Genomic DNA, 12,973 nt, shown 5'->3' with positions numbered 1-12,973 from the left:
ATTTCTCTCTTGTTTGTGTCTTCAGACCCTTGAAACGAGGTGCTGAAAACCTCTCTCCACCAAGAATCCCACTGGAGCCAAAAGCTCATGAGGCCACTGCATGAGCACAGCTTCAGTGTGACATTTTGGACACTACACTGAAAAACCTTTGCACATAAAGAAGAGCAGAATTTACAGTGCTGTGATGTCATTACAAGATCTTCCACTTTACCTAATCTGGAGGTTTCTTCTCAAGAGTTTTTTTGTTTGGTATTTTATGTTTTCTCTGAGACCTTACCAAGGGTGAGCCTTGTTAATACATGTGTCCATACCTTGATAGTAGCTGTGTGGTTCTGCACATTGTCTTGCAAGGGAGTCAGACACATGGTTCTCTTCAGCACAGGAAACTCATAGGAGCACTTTGGCTCTCCTCATGCTGGGTGTGTTCTGCAGGCCATCCAAATCTGCCTGTGGTGACACTATTCCCAATCCTAATCTTGCTGCAGCAGTCTGCCAGTAAAGATGCTTTGGTGTCAAAGCATCCATGCCATAAGCTGGTTTGTTTGTTTGATCTCATGGCAAATTTTACAGTCCTCTGCCCATTTGGAGGACAAGAGGGATGAGACACTGCTCTTGCTCCAGCCAGCTGGAGAATAAATGTATAGGCCATTAAACAGGATATTAGCAGAGCTTTGACCTGGCCTTGACCCATTTTCCAGAGGTGAACATGACATTTACAGATGGGTTGTTCTTGCAAGCAAGCTCAGAAAGGTCAGGCCGCAGTCACCCTGGGAGCCTTCCTAGCAGGCTGCATTGGCTGGCTTCTCTGATGACATCAGCGTTGAATTCACCAGCTTTACAGACCTGAGCGTGTACAGAGGCAACACAGCAGCTTCTGTATGGAATGGCCAACACATGTCCCTTCCTCAGCAGGTACATCAAGGGAAATTCAGGGAGGTATGAACTGGCACATCTCAATGAGGTTGTGATTCAGACCAGGAGGGTTTCTGAGGTCTTTTGGGTTGTTGGGGCCTGGAACAGGCTGCCCAGGGAGGGGGTTGAGTCACCATCCCTGGATGTATTTTAAAAAAAGGGTAGATGAGGTACTTAGGGATATGGTTTAGCATAGGATGGGAATGGTTGGACTCAATGATCTTAAAGGTCTTTTTCAACCTTGTGATCATAAATCTCTCACCCTTTGATAACCATGAACTCCATGTCATTCTCCTGCTTAGGCAATTCAGCCTTGAAGCTCCCATCCCTTAGGAAAAAAAAACCCTTGGGACCATCACCCCCAAAACAAGGGTAGATGAGGTACTGAGTGATATAGTTTAGCATAGGACAGGAACGGTTGGACTCGATCTTAAAGGTCTTTTCCAACCTTGTGATTCTGTGATTCTGTATTGCTGCCATTGGGTTTAATCTCTCTTCAAATGGGCATTTCCCTGGTTTCCAGCATTTCTGCAGTGGGATATCCCAGTGGTACCTGCCCCAGAGTCCATGCTTTTCCTTGTGCTGTGTGTTTATCCCCCAGAAGGTAGGGAGGGCCTTGAGCTGCTGGGCTGTAGCAGATGATGATGGTAATCCTTTTTCTGTCTCAGACTCAGCTTTCCCTGTGGCTGGCTGAGCACAGGGACTTGGGTGAATGTTGCAGGTTGAGGTGAAGTTAGAAGTGGAAGGAGTGAGATTACCATGGGGTGCTGGTCTTTACCCTGAGGTCCACAAAGTGGGCATTGTGCATCAAAGGTTCCCAGATGTGCCACCTAGTCTGAGTGTGGGGATTTATCTCACCTTTTCCTACCTCATGGACCTCTTCATGCTACTCAGCATCCCAGGGGCTGGCTATTCTTCATGGATGATCCTTAACTCTTCTATTTTTTTTGTGCTGAGACATGAGCTGTTACTCTTGGGGCTGCTCTCCAACAAGTACATTGCTCTCTGAGCTTCTTGGCCCTCTGCAGTGTTCACCATCACCTTCAGTCCTCTATTTGTGATGGTTTAGACATTACGGCATGTGCAGTAATTCTGCCTCCTTGGAAGGCCATGCTCCATGGCCCTCAGGCAATGCAATATCTGTGATTTGTGGGCTGCTGACTCAAGCAACTTTTATAAATGGATCACAGCATGGTTCTGCTCTGCCAAATAACCTGACTTCATTCTTTTCAGTACATTAATCATATCTTACTTATAGCCTGCTTCGGCCAGTGCTGAAGTTGCCCTGTTGAAGGCTCAGCACTTTTCTTAGAATCACAGAACCATTGAATCTTTAAGGGTGGGTAAGGCCTCTAAGATCATCAGGTCCAACCATCTGTCCAATACTACCATGTCAACTAAACCATGTCCTCAAGTGCCACATCTACATGGTTTTTGAACCCCTCCAGGGATGGTGACTCCACCACCTCTTTGGGCAGCCTGTCCCAATGCCTGACCACTCTTTCAGTGAAGAAATTTTTCCTAATATCCAATCTAAACCTCCCCTGGCACAACTTGAGACCATTTCCTCTCATCCATTTCTCCTCTTCCCTGACAGTGCTCTACTTGATAGGGTCTAACCAGGGGTGTCCACAGATTCCAGTCCTTCCCCGGCCTCCTCACACTTAATGCCATTGTGTATTGTCCAGGTTTCAAATTCATACATTATTATATCACACTGTTTTAGTCTTTCTGTTGGCTTGTCCAAACTGACTTGCTCTGTGTACGTCTCTGTGTGTCTGTACATGCATGTCTTGGAGGGTGGTTATTAATGTTTGGGGGGGTGGAAATAATCTTGGGCACCAGGAGCTTCATTATACCATTCACAGTCTCAGTGCAGCTTTACAGTAAATTATTGTGTGCAAGATAATAGCATGGGCATCGGAGGATAAAGCTGTCATTAAGTATCCATGTGGAAAATGGAGACAGGACACTTGATGCGGCAGAGAAGGAGAGGGTTGGTTCTTGCACTTGCAACAGCAATTTTTATATGATGACAAGATGAAGAGTTGGTTGGAACTGACCTTTAAACAGAAGGTGCCTGTGGAGGGAGATAGGATGAGAGGGTTGAAGTCAGTGTCTTAGGGTGCAGAGGTCACACTGCATTGCAGTAACATGTCAGAAGCAACAAGGAATCACCCAGGTCTGGGATTTTAGACTTACTTCTCTGGAAAGCAAGAACACATTGTGCTATTTGCTATTGGATATGGGACCTCATCATGGGCCAGTGTCCCTTTGTTGCTGATAATGTGTCAGCAATCTGATTTTGGCTCCAGCAGTCATGTTTTGGCTCTTGCAGAGCAGTAACCATAGATCAGGCTTATCTTCACAATCAATGTATTTGCAGAAGGACACAGCCTGTTTATATTCAGCCCAAATGGATATATTTTTGTTGTTCACATGAGAAAATAATACAGCTGTAGGATCAAAACATGTGCATGCTCCTCATATATTGGACACATTTATTGTGTCCAGTTCTGGGCTTCTCACTATAAGCAGGACATGGAGGTCCTGGAGCAAGTCCAGAGAAGGGCAACCAGGCTGGGGAAGGGGCTGGAGGGCAAATCCTCTGAGGAGCAGCTGAGGGAGCTGGGGGTGTTCAGCCTGGAGAAGAGGAGGCTGAGGGGAGACCTTCTCAGCACCTCCACTGACCTGCCAGGAGGATGCAGAGAGATGGGCAATGGTCCCTTCCACCAGGGGACAGGAGATGGGACAAGGGGAAATGGGCTCAAGCTGCACCAGAGCAGGGTCAGCTCAGATGGGAGGGAAAAGTTCTTCCCTGGCAGAGTTGTGGGGCTGTGGAACAGGCTGCCCAGGGAGGGGGTTGAGTCACCTTCCCTGGGTGTGTTTAACAGACGGGTAGATGAGGTACTTAGGGATATGGTTTAGCTTAGGACAGGAATGGTTGGACTTGATGATCTTAATGGTCTTTTCCAACCTTGTGATTCTGTGTGATATGAGCAATACTTTGTGAACAGAATTTGCTTGTGGTCCAGCTACTCCAATATGTCCTGGCTGATTGTGACCAGGACCAAACAATGGAAGGAAATTTTGGAGAAGATTCCTATGGAGTGGAATATCATCCAAATGCTGAAGAGTGGTGTTAATTATTACCTTGAGGATGTGTTCTTGGAATTTCCATGGGTAATTCTGAATATTCTCAATATCCATCTCAACGCTCGTGACCTCATTAAAATCTCATTAAGCAGGAATTCTATGACTTCCTCTGACATTGAGTCCCAGTGTTTGACCAAGCATTATCACTGATTTTGGGTTTCCCACTGTTTCATTTTGCTGAACCTCTCTTTTCCTGCATTAAGAGGGAAAAGGGAGCTGGAGATTATGTGGAAGCTAATGAGACTCCATTAAAGAAATACAAAATAATTTTAAAATCCCAGATAAATTTGCTACTTAGTTTGGCAAAAAGGTAATATTTTTTCATTGCTGTTTTGTTTAGAGGAATATTGAAGAGAAAAGTGATGTTCTAAAATATTCCTTGTGAAGCAAGGAATCGTAGTAGATTAAGGAAAAAGAATGGGATGGAAAAGAATTAAGGAAACTGAAAAAGAAAGTTAACTTTTTGTTTTAGAATTAATAAAACATTTTGGGCCAAACATTTCATAAAGGACTTCTTCCCCCCCCCCCCCACCCCAGTGAAAAACCTGAATGCTTTTCTATTTTTTCCATTGAACCACAGTTTATCAGATTGAGCTGGGAATATCCCTTCAGTGCAGGACTCCACCACAAAGTTCCTGGTCTGTTTTCTGCACCATTCATTATTTCATGTGTGTACATCAGGATGAGGGAATTGGGCTGGCTCTGTGCTGGTAAAACTGCTGTTAGCAGGATACATTTAACATCCTATGCTGATTCTGAACAAGCATAACCTCTCTTTAAAGTCCTTCAAAGTAGGTAGAAGCTTGGAAGTGGTTAAACCTGTCCCTCTCCCTCCTTCCTGTTCTTGGCTTTGTTCTGGCATCAATAGATGACGGCAACCAATGCCTACCCTACACAAGGGTTGGTGAGCATCTCCAGAGATGACTGCTTGGAGCAGTCATCAACCCCATGTCCCCAGGCTGGGGTGGAGGAAGATGCTGAGGTCACCTTAACCTGCAATCACCTTTAGCAATCCTGAGCCCAGGGGAAAATGCAATTAAAATAGAATAACCAGGGTGGATGAAGAGCAGTGAGCTATCCACTGATATATGTGGAGAGCAACTCTTGGCTTTAATGAATGTAGATCAGGCCACCACCTCCCCAGGCTACTGTCATCTTCTAAGAAGATCTGCTGCCTATTAATTTGCAGGATGTCTGCCCCATCTTATGGAGCCCTGTGTTCTCATCAGGTCTGTTTATGGCTAAACTCCCTTTATCTTCACTGGGAACTTTTCCTGTTGAACTTGGCTTGCAAAAGGTCATCTGATGCCTCATATACTTGTTTTTGTTGGGTTTCATTTTGATTTCAGGTCAGGGCTTGGTTCCCAGTTGATTCTAATTATTTGTTATAAGGTTGGGACCAGCGCTAGGCTGAAAATTAGGAGATGTAATTTTGTGCTATTTCAGTTCAACCCCTGTTTTGTGCCAAGATAGTAATTCTTGAAATCTTCCTCAGCAGAATTAAGAGCAATGAAAATCCCTTAGATGAAGAATTACAGAGCTGGGCTAAGCTGTACCTGTTTAATAGGTCAATTTTGGTGGTAGTCCATGCTCATGATTCATTATTGCAGAGTAATCAGAGGCTTTTGGTCAGGTTTTAGGTGAGCTTTGAGGCTGAGCTCTTTTAGGATTAAGTCTAGCATGCTCCTGCAATACTTTCAGAGCTAGTTTTCTGTGGAGTGATCTATGGTGGTGCAGACACCACTATGACCTGTTGTTCTCAAAACGGAGAAATAACATTTTCAGGATTCATTTCAGATTTCAGACAGAATTTGTAACTTTTGGGCACCTTCCTCACAAATTTGCCTTGGGATGTTAAGTAGTAATGAAGGAGGTTTCAGAACTGTAGGAGCTTTCCCCAAATTAGGGTTAATTTCCGTGTTACAGGAGCAACCAATGCAGTATCTTAGAGAACAAGTATTTTTACTATTCCCAGAATACAAAAAAAAGAAAATTAACTCTTCAAGCTCTTGCTTTTCCTCTCACTTCTCTGCTGCATATAAGGAGTTTATAAATTTATAAAGCATCTCTGAGTTACGTGAATACTCCAGAGCATCAGGCCGGTTCCATATTAGTGGCTAGAAAGCTGCTTGGCAGAAAAGAACCTGGGGGTGTTGGGTGACTGCTGACTGAACATGCAGTGTGGCCAGGTGGCCAGGAAGGTCAACAGCATCCTGGCTTGTGTCAGAAATAGTGTGGCCAGTAGGTCTGGGGAGGGGATTGTGCCCCTGTACTGGGAACTGGTGAGGCTGCACCTCGAGTGCTGGGTCCTGTTCTGGGCTCCTCACCATAAGGAGGACGTGGAGGTCCTGGAGCGAGTCCAGAGAAGGGCAACCAGGCTGGGGAAGGGGCTGGAGGGCAAATCCTCTGAGGAGTGGCTGAGGGAGCTGGGGGTGTTGAGCCTGGAGAAGAGGAGGCTGAGGGGAGACCTTCTCAGCGCCTCCACTGACCTGCCAGGAGGGTGCAGAGAGGTGGGCGATGGTGTCTTCAGCCAGGGGACAGGAGATGGGACAAGGGGAAATGGGCTCAAGCTGCAGCAGGGCGGGGTCAGATCAGATGTTAGGAACAAGTTCTTCACTGAAAGGGTTATCGGGCACTGGAACAGGCTGCCTAGGGAGAGGATTGAATCACCAACCCTGGATGTGTTTAAAAGATGGGTAGACAAGGTGCATGGGGATATAGTTTAGTAAAGGACAGGTACTGTTGGACTCTGTGATCTCAAAGGTCTTTTCCAACATTGTGATTCTGTGATATAGCACAGTGCGACTGCTCTAAGAGGTTGTAGCTGTGCAGTGTTTGGATGACATGAGCTCATGTTGATATAGGACCTTATGAAACAAACTTGTGATGGAGAGTCAGCAGATGGTCTAGGTCGCCTTCCTGAGATGTCCCCCCCATCCCTGCAATCAATAGAGATGCAGACCCCACATCGGGCACCTGTGTGCCTGGCACTAAAATGCAGTGAATCTGATAGCACACCCCTGCCCATGGTTTTGGCCCAGGGTAACTAGTACTTTTTCAAGCAGTGGCTGGACTGGGGTCAGGAGCTGGCATATTCCAAGGGTAGTTCCCAACGTGCTGTTTTCCCTCACTCATCTGTGGTGGAGACCAAGAGATGTAGGAATTTCATAGTCACAGACTCTGTTAGGTTGGAATGGACCTTCAAATGCCATCTAGTCCCACCCCCTGCAGTGAGCAGGGGCATCTTCACTAGAGCAGATTGCTCAGAGCCCCATCAAGCCTGACCTTGAATGTCTCCAGGGATGGGGCCGCCACCACCTCTCTGGGCAACTTCGGCCAGGGATCCACCATCCTCAGAGTGAAGAACTTTTTCCTAATACCCAACCTAAATCTCTCCTTTTCTACTTGAAACCCATCACCCCTCATCCTATTGCCCTTGGGAACAGTTCTTCCCAGCTTTCCTATAGGCACCTTTTTGTACTTTTGTACTAATTATCCGTGGTGAGCTGAGTTTCTGGGCACTGACGTGGCCAGCAGAGAATAGCTCATGTCTATTCTAGTAACACTTCTTTACGGTTTATGTCTTGCTGGAATATCAAAAATAGGCATGGAGATCAGCTTGATGCACCAGGCATAGCTGTAGTAAAAGGTCTGAGTGTCTCTCCTCCTCCCACTGCCTCTGCAAGCTCTGGATGCAGATACACAGAGCTGGGCACACTGGGTGCTTTAGCGTGGTCACGGCAGGGAGTAGCTGGGCCATCCCAGGTATGGTAGGACTCCATATGAACATGGCCTCTGCTCTCCCTCATGACTGAAGGGACCAGCTTTAGTGCAGTAGGTGATGATGTTTGGGGGTTGGACTCAATGATCTCTTCAGGTCCTTTCCAATCCCTACAATTCTGTGATTCTGTGAAATCATGCATGATGTCCTGTAGAAGATTTAGAGTAGACCTTTAAAGGTCCTCTTGTCCAACCCGCCTTGCAGTGGGCAGGGACATCTGCAACTAGATCAGGTTGTTCAGAGCCCTGTCCAGCCTGACCTGGGATGCTTCCAGGGATGGAGTGTCAACCACCTCTCTGGGTAGCCTGTTATTTTGGGATGTGCACTGAATCCCCATGACATACCCGGTATTTACAACTTCTTTGTCAATGCTGTAAAATATTTCAAGATCAATAGCCTTCTATCCTCCACTTCCAGAGATCTGTTTCAGAGCTTGGGGACATAGTGCATCATCATGCATCCACCTAAGAACAGCTACTCGTTGATCCTTTGCCTGCAAACCCAGGCTCACCTTGGGAGACACAGGGTAGTCAAAGGTCTCATCACCAAATTCAGTGGAGCTGCTGTTACATCTGTTTTAAGACCAGCAAAGTAAGGATGGAGAAGAGAAGAGGAATTCATGTTCCTTTTTAGCAGCCAGAGGAGCTGAGTGGTTTTTGCATTAACAGCCCAGGTCTATTGCATGATCTCTTCCTTTAGCGTTTCAGCAACCAGCACATGGCAGTACAGAAATGCATTCCCCACCAGCCCACAGCCCTTTTCCCCATCTCCTGAGTCTTCCTTGTCTACAGAGACCACAGGCTTTTCAGGGAGCAGCCTCTTTCTGTGTGTTTGCATAATGCAGTGCATAATGAGGTTGCCAGGCACTGCTGTAATAAGTACGATCCCACTGCTTCAAAGCTCACCTCCATGTAAACCAGCATGAGCAGCAAAATGAATAAATCCTGATCCATACTTTATCTTTAAAGTCCAGTTCCTATATACATGGTACTGTAGGCTCCATCCTTCGTCTCAGGTTCTGTAAGTGCAAGCTGTGCTTAGGTTTGCTCATTGCCCTGGTGGCCCATGTGGGCTGGTTGGCCAGCTGACCTTACAGTAGGTAAGAAAAAGAACTTTACCTGCCTTTCCCTGAGTTAAAGAACACCATTTGGATGCTACTCCTTTGCACACTCACAGATTTTGAGGAAATATGCTGTAATTTTCACCTCTAAGATTTCTACCTCTGCCACAGATATGCTAAAGAATAGTTAACGGATTCAGAAGTTGCTAGAAAGGATCTGAGTGACAAATAGACATGGAGAGAGAGAGAGAGACAATTAGTGCATGAATTTCTTTCATTCAGAAAGCAATTAGAAACATAGGATCTACTTATGGAACACAAGTGGATCCTAGGAAGAAGCCTCTTATCTTCTGAGGAGCTTAGGATGAACTACTGAATTTAATCAGTAATGCATTCTCAGCTTCAGTCCAGTTCTTTAAAGACACTTCCTTTCTCTAAACTCTTCATACAGAAGGCATATTTTGACAATGGCCTGCAGAGAAATATCTGTGGACAAATGGGTGACAGTCACTGCACACAAATGTGAATGGGAACCAAAATGTGTCAAGTGACAGGGGATAGGACAAGGGGAAATGGGCTCAAGCTGCACCAGGGCAGGGTCAGCTCAGATGTGCTTCCCTGCAAGAGTTGTGGGGCTGTGGAACAGGCTGCCCTGGGAGGGGGCTGAGTCCCCACCCCTGGGTGTGTTTAACAGATGGGTAGATGAGGTACTGAGAGGTCTGGGTCAGCACAGGACTGGAACTGTTGGACTCGATCTTAAAGGTCTTTTCCAACTGTGTGATTCTGTGCCCATCAGATGGTAAAAATCTTTGATATGCGTTTCTTTGGTGTTTTTTTTCTTCAAAAAGTCATAGCTTCATCCAAAAGAAATTGAAGATGGTGATATTTTTCCTAGTAACTTGTTAATTCACTATCAGTTAATAAAGAGAAACCACAGCTCATGATATCTGATAAACTGTGTATTTCCTACTCTTACTTGAGTTTAAATCTAAGACAGCTTTATCTTAAACTTAATCCTTCATGGAATTAGCAAAAGGTGTTGCACATAATTTGGTGCAATGCAGGCAAAATGATACAGCTCACTACTTACAGTCATGGGTAAGGAGTGGCTGTAGAAAATCTTGGCTCCTGACATCTTGAGGTCACTTCCAACCCCTGCAATTCTGTGATTCTGTGATTTCTGAACTACCCAGCTAGCTTCCCTGCAGGGAAGTTTGCTGAGAAGGCTGTGTCCTGTGTTGAGTTGCAGAACATGGATTTTGATGTTCCTTTCTAAATATTGTTTTCCATCCTAACTGTGAGAGTCAAGAATTGCTTCCAGGTAGCTTCAGTGCAGAGGTGAAGCTGTAGACACAAAAAAGCATGTATGTTTTTAAGAAAAGGATCGCAGTCACATAACAAACCAGCTCTTCAGAGGGTGCCTGACTATTGTCACACAAATAGCAAATTGTCTGGTGCCCAGGGCTGCCTGATTTTAACAGACTGAATTTCATTTGAACTTCACCTAATGAGTTTTAGATGAGGTCAAAAATGGGTTGTTGGGAGTCAGTTTCTTTGTTAACCTGGTGGCAAAACCCCTTCCAAGTAGGCCTTGCTGAGAAATTACGGATTTCATTCCCATGTTACCACCCGTTGGTTTAATTCCCAAACCCCTTTCTTTTTTCATCTTCAGAAATGAGTTCAGACCCTGGGTAGATGTCAAGCCTGTGAAAGCTATAAAAGCGAAGGCCCAGTACAAGCCACCAGAGGAGAAAATGACCCATGAAACCAGTTACAGCGCTCAGTTCAAGGGGGAAACCAGTAAGCCTGCTCCAGCCGATAACAAATTCCTGGAGCGCAGAAGGATACGCACTCTCTACAGCGAACCCTACAAAGAACCACCAAAGGTGAGAAATGCAGTGGAAGGGCCCCAGGGCCATCATTGCTTCTGATGGGACATGCTCAACACAGTAAGGCTGGGCTGAGCAGTGCCTGCTGTTGTTCCCTGTGTGCGGCAGCTTCATTTCCACCCAGTGGGTGCACCTGGAGATCTGCCATGAAGATGGTGGTGGATGAAAACCTGAGTATAGCCTAGCAATGTGTGTTGGCACCCCAGAAACACCCCCATGTCCTGGGATGTATCCCCAGCAGTGGGACCAGCAGGGCTGGGAAAGGGGGATTCTGCCCCTCTGATCCGCTCTCATGGGAGTGAGTACCAGGAATACTGCATCTAGCTTGGGGGTCCCCAGGACGAGAAGGACTTGGAGCTGTTGGAGGGAGTGCAGAGGAGGCCACAAGATAATCAAGGGGCTGAAGCACCTTCCCTATGAGGACAGGCTGAGAGAGCTGGGCTGGCTCAGCTCAGAGAAGAGAAGGCTGCTTCTTGGGAGAGCTCCAAGACCCTTCCTATCCCTCAAGGGGCTCCAGGAGAGCTGGAGAGGAGCTGGTGCTGAGGGCAGGGAGGGCCAGGCACAGGGGAAGGCCTTCAGCTGCAGGAGAGCAGCTGGAGAGGAGCTGAGAGGCAGAAATCCTTCCCAGGTAGGGAGGGGCCCTGGCACAGGGTGCTCAGAGATGCTGGGGTTGCCCCTGGCTCCCTGGCAGGGCTCAAGACCAGGTTGGATGGGGTTTTGGGCACCTTAGGTGAATGGAGGGTATCCCAGCCCATGGCAGGCTGTGGAATTAGATGGGCTTTGAGGACGCTTCCTACCCAAACCTGTCTAGGATTCTATGGGCTCTAGTACAGGGCTCTTTGGAGACAATAATGCCCTACATCAGCATGTAAAGAAGTAAGGGCAGGGCCCAGATTAAGAGTTTTTTGTGTTGTCATTTCCCAGTTATTTCCCAGCTTTTTCTTTCTTCCTCCAAAACTATAGGCACACCACATTACAGTTTTTCCCAGGAGTAACATGGTAAGAGCCAGATCTTCATCTGCAATTAATTCAGAGTGCTCCACAGATGTTGACAGTAAGCACTTTTGGCTTACAGGTGAAGGACATGAGTCAAGAAGGACTTGGGCTGAAATGTCTTCCAGCATTGGTCTGTAGGAGCAGTGGAGGATCTGCATATTTATGGAGTGAGGTTGTGCAGTTTTAGTGCTTCCCAGAGCTGTTAAGTCCTTAGATTTGTGAGTTCTCAGAGGGGTGGCAGAGTCAGCATGGAGGAACTGAAGGCTGCTATTCCTCCTTAATTTTGAAGCTGTCCTCCCTATGTTTGGGGCTGTAGAGACATGGTGGATGCAAGGTACTGTTGTGGACTTTGATGAGGTGCAACTCAGTGTTCTGCACGCCAGGTACACCAAATGATGTATTGTAACCATCTATTAGGGATGAATAGACTAAGGGGTCAAGTCCTGCAAGAAAGGTGGGAATTTCTACCTCCCTCATTGTCCTGAGCATCATTTCTGTGCTTCAAATCCAGGAACACAATTCCCTCTGGGCTTTCAAATACAGAGGGCAGGGCATAGCTGAGTAGATAAGTGATGTTGATGCTGTTTCTGATCTAAATCCTGTTTCCCACCTGTCCTTGTCTCTCTCTCTCTCTCTCTCTCTCTCTCTCTCTCTTTCTCCATCTCTATGTTGTCGTTTTGCCTGTCACCCTCCCTGCAGGTGGAAAAGCCTAGTGTAAAGCCTTCCAAACCAAAAAAGACCACCACAAGCCATAAACCCCTGAAAAAGGCCAAAGACAAGCAGATTACATCTGGCCGGGCTGCCAAGAAAAAGAGCGCCGAGACCTCCAACACAGCAAAGCCAGAGGACAAGGAGAAAAGTAAAGAGATGAACAATAAACTGGCTGAGGCAAAAGAGTAAATGTCACTGCACTTTCTTTTCTTTCTCTCTTATTTTTTTCCTTTTCTTTCTTTCCTTTTTTTTTTCTTTGATTAAATAAAGGCCACAAAATTAATTAGAGGCTTCTAATCTGCTTTTTGTTCTGATTGTATTAGAAGCTTTTCTGTTTTATTTCCAAGGAGGATTAGGGAATCCTTGTTTCTGAGGTCAGGTTGTTCTGCTTTGCCTGCACAACATGGCTCTGCACAGAGTGAGGGATGTGGGAATGCACAAGAAAGGTCATAGGAGATGAAGGTGATG

General features: G+C 46.2%; 1 protein-coding gene across 1 annotated transcript in view; it reads left to right on the top strand.

Annotated features, from left to right (window-relative positions):
• Positions 1 to 12,973, top strand: part of MAP6 (microtubule associated protein 6) — a gene marked incomplete at both ends in the record, with an annotated part of 50,122 nt that overhangs the window by 24,433 nt on the left and 12,716 nt on the right. The window contains 2 exons of the mRNA XM_084275772.1: positions 10,582 to 10,795; positions 12,494 to 12,690. Coding sequence (XP_084131898.1) covers positions 10,582 to 10,795; positions 12,494 to 12,690 — 411 coding nt within the window. The remainder of the gene's footprint in view (positions 1 to 10,581; positions 10,796 to 12,493; positions 12,691 to 12,973) is intronic.

Source organism: Gallinula chloropus, assembly GCF_964237585.1.
Source record: "Gallinula chloropus genome assembly, chromosome: 1".
NCBI lineage: Eukaryota > Metazoa > Chordata > Aves > Gruiformes > Rallidae > Gallinula > Gallinula chloropus.
Note: the sequence above shows the minus strand (reverse complement) of the source record. Positions and strands in the feature narration are given on the sequence as shown.